General features: G+C 40.3%; 3 protein-coding genes across 5 annotated transcripts; all 3 read left to right on the top strand.

Moving 5' to 3' along the window:
* The first annotated feature begins 531 nt into the window (after window positions 1-531).
* Window positions 532-4,808, top strand: LOC139941396 (uncharacterized). Its single transcript, XM_071937871.1, has 4 exons — window positions 532-888; window positions 1,836-1,947; window positions 2,330-2,682; window positions 3,652-4,808. Exons 1-4 carry the CDS (start codon window positions 532-534, stop codon window positions 3,793-3,795), a joined length of 966 nt encoding a protein of 321 aa, XP_071793972.1. The 3' UTR covers window positions 3,796-4,808.
* A 1,324-nt stretch (window positions 4,809-6,132) lies between these two features.
* On the top strand, window positions 6,133-13,559 carry LOC139941051 (retinoschisin-like). Of its 3 annotated transcripts, none has more exons than XM_071937486.1 (5): window positions 6,133-7,858; window positions 9,411-9,594; window positions 10,465-10,666; window positions 11,058-11,410; window positions 12,380-13,559. In XM_071937486.1, the coding sequence occupies exons 1-5, from the start codon at window positions 7,851-7,853 to the stop codon at window positions 12,521-12,523; spliced, it is 891 nt and encodes a 296-aa protein (XP_071793587.1). In that variant the 5' UTR covers window positions 6,133-7,850; the 3' UTR covers window positions 12,524-13,559. The 3 variants fall into 3 exon arrangements, with proteins under 3 accessions (XP_071793587.1, XP_071793579.1, XP_071793571.1); XM_071937478.1 differs by having other exon boundaries at window positions 9,278-9,594; XM_071937470.1 differs by lacking the exon at window positions 6,133-7,858 and having other exon boundaries at window positions 9,238-9,594.
* A 4,464-nt stretch (window positions 13,560-18,023) lies between these two features.
* Window positions 18,024-21,932, top strand: LOC139943700 (uncharacterized). Its single transcript, XM_071940483.1, has 4 exons — window positions 18,024-18,380; window positions 19,060-19,183; window positions 19,724-20,076; window positions 21,789-21,932. Exons 1-4 carry the CDS (start codon window positions 18,024-18,026, stop codon window positions 21,930-21,932), a joined length of 978 nt encoding a protein of 325 aa, XP_071796584.1.
* Window positions 21,933-22,666: the final 734 nt, after the last annotated feature.

Genomic DNA, 22,666 nt, shown 5'->3' with positions numbered 1-22,666 from the left:
TTTCCCACAATGTTGTATATTAACAACTTCTCTCTAATGCTCGTTACCAAGTCAGTTTTTAAGTTAATATTTGTTTTGAGTAATTACCAAACGTGTACCTTCCCTTTAAGTTTAAATTCGGCTTCAGGCTCCGTCCTCCCGTCTGAAGCCTTGAGCACGTACGTACGCACCAGCACGCACAGTGCAAAGGCCAAATTAGCCTGAGCCGAATCTGCATAATGTATTAATACATTTTTTTTAATTAAAGACTTAATTTCGATTTGTTTCCCGATAATAATTTCTTTTGACCCACCTACCACCTACCGGCAAGAAGCCGTGGATTCGAAAAGGGCCACATACGCTGTACATAGTCTATAAATAGCTGATGAGGTGCCCAGAAGTCTATTCTCGTGAAAGCTCGTACGCTCTCGAAGTCAGCGTACACACTTTATTGATAAGGGGGAAACAAAGGCGTTTCGCTGGAGAGTAGAATAACCGTAAATTCGATGCTAGTGGATCGCAATAAAAAGAACTCAACATATTAAGGGAGAAATGTTGAACCAGGGATTTGCTGTCTTACGTTTGCTTGAAGTGTTTCTGGTAGGAATGATGGGATTAACATGTAGCAGTAGTAGTCTGCAGCGAGAGGCGGTTTTCGAGCCCGAGCATCGAGCCAGACTCCTCGGCCAGTCGTCCCTGAATATCTCGGGCATCTCTGCTGTAAGGTGTTCGGCCCGGTGTCTCCGTCATCATCGATGTGTTTCTTTCAACTACGATCGCATCAATCGAGTCTGTCAGCTGAACAACGCCTCGAGGGAGGAAACTACTGGGTTATTTCATCATCAAGATGGCTACTCGTATTATGAATTGAAGAACATCTCGACCTCCACAATCAACACAGGATCACAGGTGGAGTTTAAATTTAATGACTTATTTAGTATTCCGTAAAGGGATTTATGGCGTTGAATGTTTTTATTCGTCCTGTAATAAGCGCTTGCGCTGTTCGGATGTTGAATAAAATAAAATAAAATGTTCAACTAGTTTTGGGAAGAGTTATAGATAAATCGCTTTTGTCAAACCCAAATTCCAATCAATTGCTATACAGATCGCGTCCAATTTGTTTTCTTCTTTCAATTACTCCAAACAGTTTGCCAACCTATGACAAATATATAGTGCGTGTTCCTTATTCGTGATTTATTTGCAAAAGTGTAGGCCCCATTAAGTTCAAAACATGAGCTTGGTGAGCGTGAATGCTTGAGGGAGCATGCAGATGATGCAGGCACTCACTATTAATTATTTTGTTATTATTTTGTTTTTATATAATGCCATGCCTCCGAAAGAAAGCTTGTACAAAATGACTGTTATTCAGGAACTGGTCGCTTTTAGGAGCTTGTTTCACCTTTCACACGGAAACGCCATTAAAGGCAGTGGACACTATTGGTAATTGTCAAAGACTAGTCTTCACAGTTGGTGTATCTCAACATATGCATAAAGTAACAAACCTGAGGAAATTTGAGCTCAATCGGTCGTCGAAGTTGCGTCATGGTCACACGAAGTTGTGTGCTTTCAGATGCTTGATTTCGAGACCTCAAATTCTAAATCTGAGGTCTCGAAATCAAACTAAATTTAGTTGAAAATTACGTCTTTCTCGAAAACTACGTCACTTCAGAGGGAGCTGTTTGAGCTGTTTCTCACAGTGTTTTATACTATCAACCTCTTCCCATTACTCGTAAACAAGAAAGGGTTTATGGTAATAATTATTTTGAGTTATTACCAATAGTGTCCACTGCCTTTAAAAGACATAGTAAATTATATTAAACTGACTTCACACGGATCTTGTCATTTGTTTGGTACAGTTTGATGCCACAACCGAGCCCAATGAATCAACAACCATTGCGTATACCACGTTGCAAGAGTCTACAATGGGAACAACGACCGGTCAAGCATCTACAATGGGAACAACTACCGGTAAGTTGATGTATTCTGTCACTCTGTTTAAACAATTCATTATTTTCAATATTTTTACAGTTTGCTGAAATGTTGAAGCTTTAGTCATTCAGGATGTACTGTTAAAAGACAAATACGGAACAGGCTATATAATAATATACACAGTATTTTCGTTTGGATTCGAGGGAACGACATTCATTTCGAGGGAACAAAATACATTTTCTGTTTCATTTTTATCTGAATTTTATCTTTACACTTTTGTAATTATTTTGTGACTTTTCTTTTAAAAACGGTCCCTTTCCAGGGCCATGCTCCGTACCTTTCTGTCAATATATTATTTCAAATCATCACTAGTTGTTTGTTTTCACTCAAAATTCAACCACAAGCTCTTTTCCATAATCAGATCCTTGCAAAAACAAACTTGGTATGGAAGATGGCTCCATTTCTGACGGTAGTATCACCGCTTCAACCAGTTGGAACGCAGAAGGGGGGTACATCGACGTCAGCACTCCCGCGGATGGACGTCTCAACAAAGTGCCCACACACGTGGATATCATAGGTGCGTGGCAACCCCGCGTTGCGAACCTCGACCAATGGATACAGGTGGATCTAGGCAACCCGACCTACGTGACATGCGTACTGATGCAGGGGCGTCAGGATCATTGGAATCAATGGGTGACCAAGTACAAAGTTCAGTTCAGAGAGACGTTGACGTCATCCCTACTCGCTGTGAATGATGACTTCGGAGTGTCCCAGGTGAGCACAACTGTTCTTATGTTATTCGTTTTTTAACCACACACACCGATGTGTGGAAAGCACTGAAAACCCACCGTAAAATGGCGTTCAGAACATAAACACTTTTCTAAGCATCTCGCCTGCGTGATGCCATGATACGGAAATCTTCCCTATAATGAACTAAACACGAGCTGTTTTCTGTTGCTATCGCAATAATGTCCATATTATTTGGCAAATGGCGGATGGTTTAGTTCACAAAAAAAACAAAAAACAAACAAACATTCCAACTCTTTGTAAGCAAACTGAGGCTGGACCAAATAATAGTCTGGTGCCATTATGCACAATGAATATTAGCACTCATTACTGGGAAACAGGAAACAATTATGACTAATATATGGTGAAAGCGTGATAAAGGTCTACTGCCGAGTGCTGTGCGCAGCGCGAACATCGTGCATTTTTACATTGTTTATTATATAAAATATTGAGTGGCTCAGCATGGAATGGGAGGAATATTATCGCAAGGTAAAGTTTACACTCTGAGCCACTCAATATTTGTTTTATAATAACTGACATATATTCCATTGTCATTTGATGTAATTTAAAAGTATAACATAATGAAAAATCACACAAATTACTGGTTCGGAACAAATTGTATTCAACAATGCACAAAGCAATCGGATCACAACCTTTTGCACAGGTGCTCCTTTGTTTTAGCAGCAGCGCGGCGGCGCTGTACTGCTCAAAAACATTGGGAACAAGGATGATCCTAACTGTTGAATGGGAAATGCCATTCCCCATGGGCGAATAGTTGATCGCCGGTGCGGATGGGAGTAAAAGTGAATATCACGTGAAGTAAGTTCCATGGCACTAATCAAATGACAAGGATCTGTATGTCAGTTATATAACATCAAATATGGCGGTCGATCACGAAATCCATCATTATTGAAAATGCGTTACCGCAATGTTTTTTTTTCTCTCGTAACAATCCAGGTTTTTGATGGCAATGTTAACCCGAATGGTATTGTGGAAAGCTGCTTTGATGCGCCCATCCTGATGACAGTGGTGCGCCTTATCCCGGTGGAGTGGAACGAATTCATTGCTATTCGGTTCGAACTGCTTGGCTGTGCTGTATGAGGTGGCCACTCATGCAGCCATGCCTGACTGGTTCATTTTATACATAACCAACTGGTAATCACCACAGCTGCTAAATGCTACTCTCACACTCTCTTGCGAATATGAATCTTTGAAATTCGCGATGAATGCGCCAAAATGTTTTGATTTGATAGTAAATATTATGTTCTCGGTCGTCCTTAAACAGTCCTTATCAAGATCTTATACGCACAGTACGCACGCTTTACCAACAGTACGAATGGCTTACTGATGCTTATTACGAAACGGATGGCGAATTACCGTCTTCACAACATTCGCTTAAATTTAGAAAGCGCTTCGTACTGCTGCTCTGACAGAGTGGCGAATCTTGCGAACACGAATATTTGAATTTCGTGTTGAATTCGTCCAAAATGGCGGTTGGTCTAACCCCTCGATCCTCGGTCGGCCCTCTCCTTACCAATATCTTACACATACGAATGCTATCAATGCTTGTCACTGCCTTTACGAACGTTGCCAACGCTTACGCACGCTTTACCAACGGTACCAATTCGACAGTGAATGACCGTCTTCGCAACATCCGCTGCAATTTAGAAACCGGTTTCTAAATTGACCGATCTTCGTTAATGAGGTGGGGAGTAATTTGTGGACGTTCCGAATTTGTTACCAACGCTTACGAAGACACGGCGAATATTGCGAAAAGTTTGAGCGAGTGTCAAATATTTCCTTTGTTAGCATATTCGCTAGCATATTATTCGCCGTGTGAGAGCAGCATAAATTGATCGATCATGAATGAGGTGTGAAGAATGACTTGTGAACGTTCCGAGTTTGTTACCAAAGCTTACGAAGACACGGCAGATTTTGCGAAGTGTGAGCGATTGTTAAAGTCACCTGGAAGTGGTATTTTTTCTAAATAAAGCTTTTGTCACTAATATATGTGTTTTGATGAGTGGAATGTGAATAAACAGTTAACTAAGGTTTAAAAAAATCAGTTCTTATGTTATTTACAATTTTAAGAGTAGACCCCGACCCGAGAGGGCGCTGTTCGTGACGTCAATCGAGGCAGACTTTGCCTGTAATGCGTAGAGTAAACACAATTGCAAAGTACATGTACGGACCAAGTCGTGAGTTTGTACGTTTCAAAATATATATATATATTTTTTTTCCGGCAATGCCGACCAGGTGTATAGCTGCTGAATGCAGAAAAACACTTTTTTAAATGTACCAACTCACGACCTGGACGTACATGTACGTTGCACGTGTGTTTACTATACGCATTGCAGGCAAAGTCTGCCTCGATTGACGTCACAAAAGGGGTAGGCGGAGTCAGCCCCCAAACAACTTTATATATTTTTTAAACATATAAATCGTGACAAACAATTACTAAAACAATTGTTTATTGTTCGTAAGCATATACTCTTATGTTTGAAAGAAAAAAAAAATCTATTTCCAGTTGACTTTAAATATTTCCGTTCGTCGTGAGCACATTCGCTAGCATATTCTCCCCAGGGTGAAAGTAGCATTATTGAAATGTATACCGCTCTATTGCTACTCTCACACTTGGGCGAATATCTTGCGAATACGAATGTTTGAAATTCGCGATGAATTCGCCCAAAAGTTGCGATTTGATAGTGAATATGTTCTCTGTCGTCATTAAACCTCTCATTACCAATATCTTACGCATAATACTTCAATATTTTATTCACAGAAATACCATTTTTATTTTTTAATTAGTTGAAAAAACAAAGGTTTTTGTATCAATTTTAGGCAACTTCCCTTGAATTTTGCTGGGTTTAAGGAGCTGTATCTGTGAAGGCACTTTCATTAAATTGTAAAATATGAATATGCAAATATACGTAGGGGAAAAATTTCCGTATGGCGCCACCACTTTTCCATTCGATATGAAATAATATAGTATCTAATTTACCTCAATGAGATATCCCTTTTTGTAAAAATTAGTGAAAAAGTGGTGGGGCCATACGGAAAGTTATCCATTTTGTCATTTACACTCGGCATCCATCATACGTTCTTACATACACCGAACGTGCCGAACATGGAAGGAGGTTCTACCTCCATGCACCATCACTGACCATGCTGACCGACCATTTACACTCGGCATCCATCATACATTCTATACACCGAACATGGAGGTTCTATCGTAGCGTCATACGTTATCGACCCTCATATGTTTTCGAACCCCCAACTTTGATTACCGTTTACCGCGAGATTGTGCAAGCTGCACCGGTTGCAGAAGCTATGCAGTTTACTCACGGTCTGTATTTTTTTTTCAGGCTTAATCATGCTGAGAATAAAGTTTCCTGACGTTGGTTATGCTCAAATATTTATAAAATGATTGATTTTTGGTACAAATCACTAGTGCATTATTATGCCAACATTCAAATGAGTCAAAGAAACATCATCCACCCTCGAAAGTTCAAAACAAAATTACTATCTGCAAGATTCATTCTGTTTTAGTCACTAGATGGATCACGTGAGGTGGTTACTATTTGGGATTCTATGGTGTGCCGATATGAGGAAAAAATTTAAATATTTTAAGTGAAAATGACAAAAGATTTTTTTTGGGATTAACTGCATACTGTAATAAATTCTGATAAAGCGTAATAAATATTACGTCTATATTAAAGAGAATATATCATAGATTGGTTTCTTATCTCCTGAAACAAAACATTAATGGTCTAAAATGGGGGAAAACGGATTGTTATGAAGTGTGTGTGTTTTAAGGGGGTGGGGTGTTTTACTACCATGCCTTATGATATCTCTCGATTCTAATATAGTAGCCACAATGCCTTGGGACAAAAAATGTAATTAAATTTGTTAAGTAGTAATTGAATAATATTTTTGATTTATTTTGCACGCCATACTAGCTTCAGAATATTCAATAAAATACCAACCAATGAAAGGTGTGAAAACATGTGACGTTGCTCCAATCAATGTCGTGCATGCATAAGCACTGTTAATGGCGGACTGTCTCTCGCAACGTAAAACCAAAACTTTAAAAATTTCAACACACCATGAAGTGTCAGTGTTATTGTTAAAAAAGTGGATAGATGATTTGAAAAAAAAAACATTCAGTTTTTGATTGTGAACAATTTTCCTGGTATCCTACTGAAAACACATGACACCAGGATACCTCCATGCACCATCACTGACCATGCTGACCAAAACTATGGAAAAACAAAAGTACGTAGACCGTAGTAGAGACGTATACTGGCAGGCAGGGCGGCTTCCTGGAAGGCGATGGATGATGTAGCCAGGACAGCAGCTGTGGGCAACTGGTTCCAAATCTTCACGGTGCGTGGATAGAAGGAGAACTTGTATAGATCAATGGATGCTTCAGGAATTGTATATTTCAATGGGTGGTCATGACGTCCAATGTAGTGTGCTGGTTGGATAAATGATGGAAACTGGATATTGACAAGCCCATGGTGGATTTTATAGAACATTGTCGTTTGGAAAAGTAGTCGCCTATGAAATGGATCCCAGCCCAAGGTAGTGATAAGGGGCGTGACCGATGTTGTTCTGCGGTGTGATGTCATTATTAGTCATGACCGAACTTTCACCCAGAGCCTGGTGGTGAGAAGGTCATTGTGGTAGTAATGGGTATTCCTAGAATACTGAGGTGGGTGTTGAGGTCAGTGGTCAATGACCTACCTGGACTCAAGGATGTGGTTCTTGCCTCATTCCAGGAATGACTACTCCTCAAGGAGTTGAAGGGAAATAAAAGAGGGATGGGGAAAGTAAATGAATTATTCTTATCTTGGGCACCTAAGGGTGCACACCTATGTTAAAAGCCATATGTAGAAATAAATAGACTGCATGCAGAAGAAGTTAACAACAAATCGTCTTCCGTGAGTCTTTGTATTGAGTAAATCGTACTAATGATATTGTTCTGAGTAGCAGTATCACAACATGCAGTAATCACCAAAGACAAAGCGAGCTGCAGCTCTTTGAACCTGCTCTAGGCGGTTGACTCCATCCAGGGTGTATGGATTCCATACCTGGGCGGCATACTCGAGTTGTGTGTGGACGAGCGTTTGGTAGGCGTTTGCCTTGACACCTTGATGACATGGTGAGAGTGTGTGACGGAGCAGTCCCAATGTTATAAAGTATACCGTATCAGAAGAATTTGTTGGTCTTGTGCAAAACGAATTTGACGCTCCGCGATTCAGCTGGTGTCCCAGTGAATTACTACTAATATTTTTAGATAATTTAATATTTTAATTAACCATGTTCGAGAAGTGAAAAATATTAAAACATCGCAATACAAGTTCTTTTAAAAAACAACTGTCGCAATACTGGAACTGTGAAACTGCGATGGTTGGCACGGTCGGCTGAATGTTGGCAAACATTCAATGTGTTGACATTTTTCTGCCCAAATTAATTTAACATTTTTTTTTGCAAATCTTCAATTAATTTAATAAATCTCCAATGATTGGTCGCTTATTCTTTGAATAGTAACTTGTGTGAAATTGTTACTCGAGTGCCATCTGTTTTTCTTGTGTATATGGCTATATGAGTTTCCAACCTCAAACCAGGCTGTGACGTTGCGTATTGACAGAAAGGCCTCTACGTCTTATAAATTTTCGAAACCACGGCTTCAGGTTCAGTTTAAATTCGGCTTCAGGCTCCGTCCTCCCCGTCTGAAGCCGTGAGCGCGTACGTACGCACCAGCACGCACAGTGCAAAGGCCAAGCTAGCCTAAGCCGGGAAGGGAAGGTACACTCTTGGTAATTGTCAAAGATTGTCGATTGGTCATCGGAGTTGGGAGAAAATGATGAAAGAAAAAACACTCTTGTCGGACGAATTTGTGTGCTTTCAGATAGTAATAAAATACTTCTAGCTAGAAGTCTTTTATTATTTTAGTGAGAAATTACCTCTTTCTCAAAAAATACGTTACTTCAGAGGGAGTCGTTTCCCACATTGTTTTATATTATCAACAGCTCTCCAATGCTCGTTACCAAGTCAGTTTTTAAGTTAATATTTGTTTTGAGTAATTACCAAACGTGTACCTTCCCTTTAAGTTTAAATTCGGCTTCAGAGGCTCCGTCCTCCCGTCTGAAGCCTTGAGCACGTACGTACGCACCAGCACGCACAGTGTCAAATGCCAACCTAGCCTGAGCCATTGATCTCCATTATACTGACAGTATAATGGAGATCAATGGCCTGAGCCGAATCTGCATATTATGTATTCATACATTTTGTTTTTTAATTAAAAACTTAATTTCGGCTTCCGCAAGAAGCCGTGGATTTGAAAAGGGCAACATACGCTGTACATAGCCTATAAATAGCTGATGAGGTGCCCGGAAGTCTATATTCTCGTGAAAGCTCGTATGCTCTCGAACACTTTATTGATAAGGGGGAACAAAGGTGTTTCGCTGGGGAGTAGAATAACCGTAAATTAGATGCTAGTGGATCGCAATAAAAATAACTCAACATATTAAGGGAGAAATGTTGAACCAGGGATTAGTTGTCTTAAGTTTGCTTGAAGTGTTTCTGGTAGGAACGATGGGATTAACAAGTAGCAGTAGTAGTCTGCAGCGAGAGGCGGTTTTCGAGCCCGAGCATCGAGCCCGACTCCTCGGCCAGTCGTCCCTGAATATCTCGGGCATCTCTGCTGTAAGGTGTTCGGCCCGGTGTCTCCGTCATCATCGATGTGTTTCTTTCAACTACGATCGCATCAATCGAGTCTGTCAGCTGAACAACGCCTCGAGGGAGGAAACTACTGGGTTATTTCATCATCAAGATGGCTACTCGTATTATGAATCGAAGAACATCTCGACCTCCACAATCAACACAGGATCACAGGTGGAGTTTAAATTTAATGACTTATTTAATATTCCGTAAAGGGTTGAATGTTTTTATTCGTCCTGTAAAAAGCGCTTGCGCTGTTCGGATGTTGAATAAAACAAAAAAAAATAAAATGCAGAACTAGTTTTGGGAAGAGTTATAAACAAATTGCTTTTGTCAAACCCAAATTTCAATCAATTGCTATACAGATCGCATCCATTTTTTTTTTCAATTACTCCAAACAGTTTGCCAACCTGTGACAAAAATTTAATGCGTGTTCCTTATTCGCGTTTTTATTTGCAAAAGTGTAGGCCCCATCAAGTTCAAAACATGAGCTTGGTGAGCGTGAATGCTTGAGGGAGCATGCAGATGATGCAGGCACTGACTATTAATTATTTTGTTATTATTTTGTATTTATATAATGCCATGCTTGTAAAGCTTGTACAAAATGACTGTTATTCAGGAACTGGTCGCTTTTAGGAGCTTGTTCCACTTTTCACACGGAAACGCCATTAAAGGCAGTGGACACTATTGGTAATTGTCAAAGACTGGTCTTCACAGTTGGTGTATCTCAACATATGCATAAAGTAAAAAACCTGTGAACATTTGAGCTTAATCGGTCGTCGAAATTGCGAGATATTAATGAAAGAAAAACACCCTTTTCGCACCATGGTCACACGAAGTTGTGTGCTTTCAGGAGTTTGATTTCGAGACCTCAAATTCTAAATCTGAGGTCTCGAAATCAAATTAGTGGAAAATTACGTCTTTCTCGAGAACTACGTCACTTCAGAGGGAGCTGTTTCTCACAGTGTTTTATACTATCAACCTCTTCCCATTACTCGTAATATTAAACTGACTTCACACGATCTTGTCATTTGTTTGGTACAGTTTGACGCCATAACCGAGCCCAATGAATCAACAACCATTGCGTATACCACGTTGCAAGAGTCTACAATGGCAACAACTACCGGTCAAGAGTCTACAATGGCAACAACTACCGGTCAAGCATCTACAATGGGAACAACTACCGGTCAAGCATCTACAATGGCAACAACGACCGGTCAAGCATCTACAATGGCAACAACTACCAGTAAGATGATTTATTGTCACTCTGTTTAAACAATTCATTATTTTCAATAATTTTACAGTTTGCTGAAATGTTGAAGCTTTAGTCATTCAGGATGTACTGTTAAAAGAAAAATACGGAACAGGCTATATAATAATACACATTATTTTCGTTTGGATTGGAGGGAACAACATTCATTTCGAGAGAACATTTTCATTTCGAGAGATACATTTTCTGTTTCATTTTTATCTGAATTTTATCTTTACACTTTTGTAATTATTTTGTGACTTTTCTTTTACAAACTGTCCCTTTCCAGGGCCGTGCTCCGTCACTTTCTGTCAATATCTTATTTCAAATTATCACTAGTTGGTTGTTTGCACTCCAAATTCAACCAAAAGCTCTTTTCCATAATCAGATCCTTGCAAAAACAAACTTGGTATGGAAGATGGCTCCATTTCTGACGGTAGTATCACCGCTTCAAGCAGTTGGAACGCAGAAGGGGTGTACATCGGCGTCAGCACTCCCGCCGATGGACGTCTCAACAAAGTGCCCACACACGTGGATATCATAGGTGCGTGGCACCCCCGCGTTGCGAACCTCGACCAATGGATACAGGTAGATCTAGGCAGCCCGACCTACGTGACATGCGTACTGATGCAGGGGCGTCAGGATCATTGGAATCAATGGGTGACCAAGTACAAAGTTCAGTTCAGAGAGACGTTGACGTCATCCCTACTCGCTGTGAATGATGACTTCGGAGTGTCCCAGGTGAGCACAACTGTTCTTATGTTATTCGTTTTTTAACCACACACACCGATGTGTGGAAAGCACTGAAAACCCACCGTAAAATGGCGTTCAGAACATAAACACTTTTCTAAGCATCTCGCCTGCGTGATGCCATGATACGGAAATCTTCCCTATAATGAACTAAACATGAGCTGTTTTCTGTTGCTTTCGCAATAATGTCCATATTATTTGGCAAATGGCGGATGGTTTAGTTCACAAAAAAAACAAAAAACAAACAAACATTCCAACTCTTTGTAAGCAAACTGAGGCTGGACCAAATAATAGTCTGGTGCCATTATGCACAATGAATATTAGCACTCATTACTGGGAAACAGGAAACAATTATGACTAATATATGGTGAAAGCGTGATAAAGGTCTACTGCCGAGTGCTGTGCGCAGCGCGAACATCGTGCATTTTTACATTGTTTATTATATAAAATATTGAGTGGCTCAGCATGGAATGGGAGGAATATTATCGCAAGGTAAAATTTACACTCTGAGCCACTCAATATTTGTTTTATAATAACTGACATATATTCCATTGTCATTTGATGTAATTTAAAAGTATAACATAATGAAAAATCACACAAATTACTGGTTCGGAACAAATTGTATTCAACAATGCACAAAGCAATCGGATCACAACCTTTTGCACAGGTGCTCCTTTGTTTTAGCAGCAGCGCGGCGGCGCTGTACTGCTCAAAAACATTGGGAACAAGGATGATCCTAACTGTTGAATGGGAAATGCCATTCCCCATGGGCGAATAGTTGATCGCCGGTGCGGATGGGAGTAAAAGTGAATATCACGTGAAGTAAGTTCCATGGCACTAATCAAATGACAAGGATCTGTATGTCAGTTATATAACATCAAATATGGCGGTCGATCACGAAATCCATCATTATTGAAAATGCGTTACCGCAATGTTTTTTTTTCTCTCCTAACAATCCAGGTTTTTGATGGCAATGTTAACCCGAATGGTATTGTGGAAAGCTGCTTTGATGCGCCCATCCTGATGACAGTGGTGCGCCTTATCCCGGTGGAGTGGAACGAATTCATTGCTATTCGGTTCGAACTGCTTGGCTGTGCTGTATGAGGTGGCCACTCATGCAGCCATGCCTGACTGGTTCATTTTATACATAACCAACTGGTAATCACCACAGCTGCTAAATGCTACTCTCACACTCTCTTGCGAATATGAATCTTTGAAATTCGCGATGAATGCGCCAAAATGTTTTGATTTGATAGTAAATATTATGTTCTCGGTCGTCCTTAAACAGTCCTTATCAAGATCTTATACGCACAGTACGCACGCTTTACCAACAGTACGAATGGCTTACTGATGCTTATTACGAAACGGATGGCGAATTACCGTCTTCCCAACATTCGCTTAAATTTAGAAAGCGCTTCGTACTGCTGCTCTGACAGAGTGGCGAATCTTGCGAACACGAATATTTGAATTTCGTGTTGAATTCGTCCAAAATGGCGGTTGGTCTAACCCCTCGATCCTCGGTCGGCCCTCTCCTTACCAATATCTTACACATACGAATGCTATCGATGCTTGTCACTGCCTTTACGAACGTTGCCAACGCTTACGCACGCTTTACCAACGGTACCAATTCGACAGTGAATGACCGTCTTCGCAACATCCGCTGCAATTTAGAAACCGGTTTCTAAATTGACCGATCTTCGTTAATGAGGTGGGGAGTAATTTGTGGACGTTCCGAATTTGTTACCAAAGCTTCCGAAGACACGGCGAATATTGCGAAAAGTTTGAGCGAGTGTCAAATATTTCCTTTGTTAGCATATTCGCTAGCATATTATTCGCCGTGTGAGAGCAGCATAAATTGATCGATCATGAATGAGGTGTGAAGAATGACTTGTGAACGTTCCGAGTTTGTTACCAAAGCTTACGAAGACACGGCAGATTTTGCGAAGTGTGAGCGATTGTTAAAGTCACCTGGAAGTGGTATTTTTTCTAAATAAAGCTTTTGTCACTAATATATGTGTTTTGATGAGTGGAATGTGAATAAACAGTTAACTAAGGTTTAAAAAAATCAGTTCTTATGTTATTTACAATTTTAAGAGTAGACCCCGACCCGAGAGGGCGCTGTTCGTGACGTCAATCGAGGCAGACTTTGCCTGTAATGCGTAGAGTAAACACAATTGCAAAGTACATGTACGGACCAAGTCGTGAGTTTGTACGTTTCAAAATATATATATATATTTTTTTTCCGGCAATGCCGACCAGGTGTATAGCTGCTGAATGCAGAAAAACACTTTTTTAAATGTACCAACTCACGACTTGGACGTACATGTACGTTGCACGTGTGTTTACTATACGCATTGCAGGCAAAGTCTGCCTCGATTGACGTCACAAAAGGGGTAGGCGGAGTCAGCCCCCAAACAACTTTATATATTTTTTAAACATATAAATCGTGACAAACAATTACTAAAAAAATTGTTTATTGTTCGTAAGCATATACTCTTATGTTTGAAAGAAAAAAAAAATCTATTTCCAGTTGACTTTAAATATTTCCGTTCGTCGTGAGCACATTCGCTAGCATATTCTCCCCAGGGTGAAAGTAGCATTATTGAAATGTATACCGCTCTATTGCTACTCTCACACTTGGGCGAATATCTTGCGAATACGAATGTTTGAAATTCGCGATGAATTCGCCCAAAAGTTGCGATTTGATAGTGAATATGTTCTCTGTCGTCATTAAACCTCTCATTACCAATATCTTACGCATAATACTTCAATATTTTATTCACAGAAATACCATTTTTATTTTTTAATTAGTTGAAAAAACAAAGGTTTTTGTATCAATTTTAGGCAACTTCCCTTGAATTTTGCTGGGTTTAAGGAGCTGTATCTGTGAAGGCACTTTCATTAAATTGTAAAATATGAATATGCAAATATACGTAGGGGAAAAATTTCCGTATGGCGCCACCACTTTTCCATTCGATATGAAATAATATAGTATCTAATTTACCTCAATGAGATATCCCTTTTGGTAAAAATTAGTGAAAAAGTGGTGGGGCCATACGGAAAGTTATCCATTTTGTCATTTACACTCGGCATCCATCATACGTTCTTACATACACCGAACGTGCCGAACATGGAAGGAGGTTCTACCTCCATGCACCATCACTGACCATGCTGACCGACCATTTACACTCGGCATCCATCATACATTCTATACACCGAACATGGAGGTTCTATCGTAGCGTCATACGTTATCGACCCTCATATGTTTTCGAACCCCCAACTTTGATTACCGTTTACCGCGAGATTGTGCAAGCTGCACCGGTTGCAGAAGCTATGCAGTTTACTCACGGTCTGTATTTTTTTTCAGGCTTAATCATGCTGAGAATAAAGTTTCCTGACGTTGGTTATGCTCAAATATTTATAAAATGATTGATTTTTGGTACAAATCACTAGTGCATTATTATGCCAACATTCAAATGAGTCAAAGAAACATCATCCACCCTCGAAAGTTCAAAACAAAATTACTATCTGCAAGATTCATTCTGTTTTAGTCACTAGATGGATCACGTGAGGTGGTTACTATTTGGGATTCTATGGTGTGCCGATATGAGGAAAAAATTTAAATATTTTAAGTGAAAATGACAAAAGATTTTTTTGGGGATTAACTGCATACTGTAATAAATTCTGATAAAGCGTAATAAATATTACGTCTATATTAAAGAGAATATATCATAGATTGGTTTCTTATCTCCTGAAACAAAACATTAATGGTCTAAAATGGGGGAAAACGGATTGTTATGAAGTGTGTGTGTTTTAAGGGGGTGGGGTGTTTTACTACCATGCCTTATGATATCTCTCGATTCTAATATAGTAGCCATAATGCCTTGGGACAAAAAATGTAATTAAATTTGTTAAGTAGTAATTGAATAATATTTTTGATTTATTTTGCACGCCATACTAGCTTCAGAATATTCAATAAAATACCAACCAATGAAAGGTGTGAAAACATGTGACGTTGCTCCAATCAATGTCGTGCATGCATAAGCACTGTTAATGGCGGACTGTCTCTCGCAACGTAAAACCAAAACTTTAAAAATTTCAACACACCATGAAGTGTCAGTGTTATTGTTAAAAAAGTGGATAGATGATTTGAAAAAAAAAACATTCAGTTTTTGATTGTGAACAATTTTCCTGGTATCCTACTGAAAACACATGACACCAGGATACCTCCATGCACCATCACTGACCATGCTGACCAAAACTATGGAAAAACAAAAGTACGTAGACCGTAGTAGAGACATATACTGGCAGGCAGGGCGGCTTCCTGGAAGGCGGTGGGTGATGTAGCCAGGACAGCAGCTGTGGGCAACTGGTTCCAAATCTTCACGGTGCGTGGATAGAAGGAGAACTTGTATAGATCAATGGATGCTTCAGGAATTGTATATTTCAATGGGTGGTCATGACGTCCAATGTAGTGTGCTGGTTGGATAAATGATGGAAACTGGATATTGACAAGCCCATGGTGGATTTTATAGAACATTGTCGTTTGGAAAAGTAGTCGCCTATGAAATGGATCCCAGCCCAAGGTAGTGATAAGGGGCGTGACCGATGTTGTTCTGCGGTGTGATGTCATTATTAGTCATGACCGAACTTTCACCCAGAGCCTGGTGGTGAGAAGGTCATTGTGGTAGTAATGGGTATTCCTAGAATACTGAGGTGGGTGTGGAGGTCAGTGGTCAATGACCTACCTGGACTCAAGGATGTGGTTCTTGCCTCATTCCAGGAATGACCACTCCTCAAGGAGTTGAAGGGAAATAAAAGAGGGATGGGGAAAGTAAATGAATTATTCTTATCTTGGGCACCTAAGGGTGCACACCTATGTTAAAAGCCATATGTAGAAATAAATAGACTGCATGCAGAAGAAGTTAACAACAAATCGTCTTCCGTGAGTCTTTGTATTGAGTAAATCGTACTAATGATATTGTTCTGAGTAGCAGTATCACAACATGCAGTAATCACCAAAGACAAAGCGAGCTGCAGCTCTTTGAACCTGCTGTAGGCGGTTGACTCCATCCAGGGTGTATGGGTTCCATACCTGGGCGGCATACTCGAGTTGTGTGTGGACGAGCGTTTGGTAGGCGTTTGCCTTGACACCTTGATGACATGGTGAGAGTGTGTGACGGAGCAGTCCCAATGTTATAAAGTATACCGTATCAGAAGAACTTGTTAGTCTTGGGCAAAACGAATTTGACGCTCCGCGATTCAGCTGGTGTCCCAGTGAATTACAACTAGTATTTTTAAATAATTTAATATTTTAATTAACCATGTTCAAGGAGTGACAAATATTAAAACATCGCAATACAAGTTCTTTTAAAAAACAACTGTCGCAATACTGAAACTGTCAAACTGCGATGGTTGGCACGGTCGGCCGAATGTTGGCAAACATTCAATGTGTTGACATTTTCTGACCAAATTAATTTAACATTTTTTTTTGCAAATCTTCAATTAATTTAATAAATCTCCAATGATTGGTCGCTTATTCTTTGAATAGTAACTTGTGTGAAATTGTTACTCGAGTGCCATCTGTTTTTCTTGTGTATATGGCTATAGTTTCCAACCTCAAACCAGGCTGTGACGCTGCGTATTGACAGAAAGACCTCTACGTCCTTTAAGTTTCGAAACCACGGCTTGAGGTTCAGTTTAAATTCGGCTTCAGGCTCCGTCCTCTCCCGTCTGAAGCCGTGAGCGCGTACGTACGCACCAGCACGCACAGTGTCAAAGGCCAAGCTAGCCCGAGCCGGGAAGGGAAGGTACACTCTTGGTAATTGTCAAAGACTAGTCTTCTCAGTTGGTTATATCTCAACATTAGGCATAAAATAACGAACCTGTGAAAATTTGAGCTCGATTGGTCATCGGAGTTGGGAGAAAATGATGAAAGAAAAAACACCCTTGTTGGACGAATTTGTGTGCTTTCAGATAGTAATAAAATACTTCTAGCTAGAAGTATTTTATAATTTTATTAGTGAGAAATTACCTCTTTCTCAAAAACTACGTTACTTCAGAGGGTGTCGTTTCCCACATTGTTTTATATTATCAACAGCTCTCCAATGCTCGATACCAAGTCGGTTTTTAAGTTAATATTATTTTGTTTTGAGTAAACGTGTACCTTCCCTTTAAGTTTAAATTCGGCTTCAGAGGCTCCGTCCTCCCGTCTGAAGCCTTGAGGGCGGGTACGCAACAGCACGCACAGTGTCAAATGCCAACCTAGCCTGAGCCATTGATCTCCATTATACTGACAGTATAATGGAGATCAATGGCCTGAGCCGAATCTGCATATTATGTATTCATACATTTTGTTTTTTAATTAAAAACTTAATTTCGGCTTCCGCAAGAAGCCGTGGATTCGAAAAGGGCAACATACGCTGTACATAGCCTATAAATAGCTGATGAGGTGCCCGGAAGTCTATATTCTCGTGAAAGCTCGTACGCTCTCGAACACTTTATTGATAAGGGGGAACAAAAGGTGTTTCGCTGGGGAGTAGAATAACCGTAAATTCGATGCTAGTGGATCGCAATAAAAATAACTCAACATATTAAGGGAGAAATGTTGAACCAGGGATTAGTTGTCTTAAGTTTGCTTGAAGTGTTTCTGGTAGGAACGATGGGATTAACAAGTAGCAGTAGTAGTCTGCAGCGAGAGGCGGTTTTCGAGCCCGAGCATCGAGCCAGACTCCTCGGCCAGTCGTCCCTGAATATCTCGGGCATCTCTGCTGTAAGGTGTTCGGCCCGGTGTCTCCGTCATCATCGATGTGTTTCTTTCAACTACGATCGCATCAATCGAGTCTGTCAGCTGAACAACGCCTCGAGGGAGGAAACTACTGGGTTATTTCATCATCAAGATGGCTACTCGTATTATGAATCGAAGAACATCTCGACCTCCACAATCGACACAGGATCACAGGTGGAGTTTAAATTTAATGACTTATTTAATATTCCGTAAAGGGTTGAATGTTTTTATTCGTCCTGTAAAAAGCGCTTGCGCTGTTCGGATGTTGAATAAAATAAAATAAAATAAAATGCAGAACTAGTTTTGGGAAGAGTTATAGACAAATCGCTTTTGTCAAACCCAAATTTCAATCAATTGCTATACAGATCGCGTCCATTTTTTTTTTCAATTACTCCAAACAGTTTGCCAACCTGTGACAAAAATTTAATGCGTGTTCCTTATTCGCGTTTTTAATTGCAAAAGTGTAGGCCCCATTAAGTTCAAAACATGAGCTTGGTGAGCGTGAATGCTTGAGGGAGCATGCAGATGATGCAGGCACTGACTATTAATTATTTTGTTATTATTTTGTATTTATATAATGCCATGCTTGTAAAGCTTGTACAAAATGACTGTTATTCAGGAACTGGTCGCTTTTAGGAGCTTGTTCCACTTTTCACACGGAAACGCCATTAAAGGCAGTGGACACTATTGGTAATTGTCAAAGACTGGTCTTCACAGTTGGTGTATCTCAACATATGCATAAAGTAAAAAACCTGTGAAAATTTGAGCTCAATCGGTCGTCGAAATTGCGAGATATTAATGAAAGAAAAACACCCTTTTCGCACCATGGTCACACGAAGTTGTGTGCTTTCAGGAGCTTGATTTCGAGACCATTGCGTATACCACGTTGCAAGAGTCTACAATGGCAACAACTACCGGTCAAGAGTCTACAATGGCAACAACTACCGGTCAAGCATCTACAATGGGAACAACTACCGGTCAAGCATCTACAATGGCAACAACTACCGGTCAAGCATCTACAATGGTAACAACGACCGGTCAAGCATCTACAATGGGAACAACTACCGGTCAAGCATCTACAATGGCAACAACGACCGGTCAAGCATCTACAATGGCAACAACTACCAGTAAGATGATTTATTGTCACTCTGTTTAAACAATTCATTATTTTCAATAATTTTACAGTTTGCTGAAATGTTGAAGCTTTAGTCATTCAGGATGTACTGTTAAAAGAAAAATACGGAACAGGCTATATAATAATACACATTATTTTCGTTTGGATTGGAGGGAACAACATTCATTTCGAGAGAACATTTTCATTTCGAGAGATACATTTTCTGTTTCATTTTTATCTGAATTTTATCTTTACACTTTTGTAATTATTTTGTGACTTTTCTGTTACAAACTGTCCCTTTCCAGGGCCGTGCTCCGTCACTTTCTGTCAATATCTTATTCAAATTATCACTAGTTGGTTGTTTGCACTCCAAATCCAACCAAAAGCTCTTTTCCATAATCAGATCCTTGCAAAAACAAACTTGGTATGGAAGATGGCTCCATTTCTGACGGTAGTATCACCGCTTCAAGCAGTTGGAACGCAGAAGGGGGGTACATCGGCGTCAGCACTCCCGCCGATGGACGTCTCAACAAAGTGCCCACACACGTGGATATCATAGGTGCGTGGCAACCCCGCGTTGCGAACCTCGACCAATGGATACAGGTAGATCTAGGCAGCCCGACCTACGTGACATGCGTACTGATGCAGGGGCGTCAGGATCATTGGAATCAATGGGTGACCAAGTACAAAGTTCAGTTCAGAGAGACGTTGACGTCATCCCTACTCGCTGTGAATGATGACTTCGGAGTGTCGCAGGTGAGAACAACTGTTCTTATGTTAAGGCCCGGTCACACAGGCCCCGATAACGAGAACGAAAACGAGAACAAGAACGATAAAAATGCACGCCCTCGATTGGTTGAATGAGCGTGGGCGTTCCTTAAAGGAACACGTTGCCTTGGATCGGTCGAGTTGGTCTTTGAAAAGCGTTTGTAACCGTTTTTTATAAAATGCATATGGGTAGAAAGATGTTGTAAAAGTAGAATACAATGATCCACACAAACATGCTTTGAAATTGCGTGGTTTTCCTTTTACCTCGTCGACTAACACGCCGGCCATTTATGGGGGTCAAAATTTTGACGCCCATAAATGGCCGACGGTGTTAGTTCGCACAGTAGAAGGAAAACCAAGCAATTTCGAGGCAAACTTGTGTGGATCATTGTATTCTACTTTTAAAACATCTTTCCAACCATATGCATTATATAAAAAACGGTTACAAACGCTTTTGTTTTGACCAACTCGTCCGATCCAAGGCAACGTGTTCCTATAAAGTCGTTTTTTACCCACACACACCGATGAGTGGAAAGCACTGAAAACCCACCGTAAAATGGCGTTCAGAACATAAACACTTTTCTAAGCATCTCGCTTGTGATGCCAGGATACGGAAATCGTCCCCAATGAACTAAACATGAGCTGTTTTCTGTTGCTTTCGCAATATATCCATATTATTTGGCAAATGGCGGACGGTTTAGTTCACAAAAATAAAAAACATAGTACGATAGCTCAGTTTGACCAGAGCATTTCGTTCGTTGTTCCAATAGATGGATTCGTCATTTACCACCATTTACTTAAAGGCAGTGGACACTATTGGTAATTGTCAAAGACTAGCCTTCACAGTTTTTTTGTATCTCAACATAAGCATAAAATAACAAACCTATGAAAATTTGAGCTCAATCGGTCATCGAACTTGCGAGATAATAATGAAAGAAAAAACACCCTTGTCACACGAAGTTGTGTGCGTTTTATTTTTAGATGGTTGATTTCGAGACCTCAAGTTCTAAATCTGAGGTCTCGAGATCAAATTCGTGGAATATTACATCTTCCTCTTCAGAGGGAGCCGTACTTCAGAGGGAGCCGTTTCTCACAATGTTTTACACCATCAACCTCTCCCCATAACTTGTCACCAAGTAAGGACTTGTCACCAAGTAAGGTTTTATGCCAATAATTATTTTGAGTATTTACCAATAGTTGTGCGCAGCGCGAACACGCGTGCACTTTTCCATTGTTTGTTATACAAATATTGAGTGGCTCAGAGTGGAATGGGAGGAATATTATCGCAAGGTAAAATTTACACTCTGAGCCACTCAATATTTGTTTTATAATAACTGACATATATATCCTTGTCATTTGATGTATTTTAAAAGTATAACATTATGAAAAATTACACAAATTACTGGTTCGGAACAAATTGTATTCAACAATGCACAAAGCAATCGGATCACAACCTTTTGCACAGGTGCTCCTTTGTTTTAGCAGCAGCGCGGCGGCGCTGTACTGCTCAAAAACATTGGGAACAAGGATGATCCTAACCGTTGAATGGGAAATGCTATTCCCCATGGGCGAATAGTTGGTCGCCGGTGCGGATGGGAGTAATAATAGTGAATGTCACGTGAAGTAAATTCCACTAATCAAATGACAAGGATCTGTATGTCAGTTATATAAAATCAAATATTTCTCTCCTAACAACCCAGGTTTTTGATGGCAATGTTAACTCGCATGGTATTGTGGAAAGCTGCTTTGATGCGCCCATCCTGATGACAGTGGTGCGCCTTATCCCGGTGGAGTGGAACGATTTCATTGCTATTCGGTTCGAACTGCTTGGCTGTGTTGTATGAGCTAACCACTCATGCCGTCATGTCTGACTGGTTTGTTATTACATAACCAATTGGTAATCACCACAGCTGCTAGTACTCTCACACTTGGGTAAATATTCTTGCGAATATGAATCTTTGAAATTCGCGATGAATGCGCCAAAATGTTTCGATTTAATAGTGAATATTAAAATGTTCTCGGTCGTCCTTAAACCTCTCCTTATCAAGATCTTACGCATAATACGCACGCTTTACCAACAACACGAATGGCTTACCGATGCTTATTACGAAAACATTCGCTTAAATTTAGAAAGCGCTTCGTATTGCTGCTCTGACAGAGTGGCGAATCTTGCGAAGACGAATATTTGAATTTCGTGTTGAATTCGTCCAAAATGGCGGTTGGTCTAACCCCTCGATCCTCGGTCGGCCCTCTCCTTACCAGTATCTTACACATACGAATGCTATCAATGCTTGTCACTGCCTTTACGAACGTTGCCAACGCTTACGCACGCTTTACCAACCGTACCAATCCGACGGTGAATGACCGTCTTCGCAACATCCGCTGCAATTTAGAAACCGGTTTCCAAATTGACCGATCTTCGTTAATGAGGTGGGGAGTAATTTGTCGACGTTCCGAATTTGTTACCAAAGCTTCCGAAGACACGGCGAATGTTGCGAAAAGTTTGAGCGAGTGTCAAATATTTCCTTTCGTTAGCATATTCGCTAGCATATTCGCCGTGTGAGAGCAGCATAAATTG

This window comes from Asterias amurensis, chromosome 1 (assembly GCF_032118995.1).
Source record: "Asterias amurensis chromosome 1, ASM3211899v1".
NCBI lineage: Eukaryota > Metazoa > Echinodermata > Asteroidea > Forcipulatida > Asteriidae > Asterias > Asterias amurensis.
The sequence above is the reverse complement of the archived record's forward strand: the minus strand, read 5'-3'. Positions and strand labels throughout refer to the sequence as shown.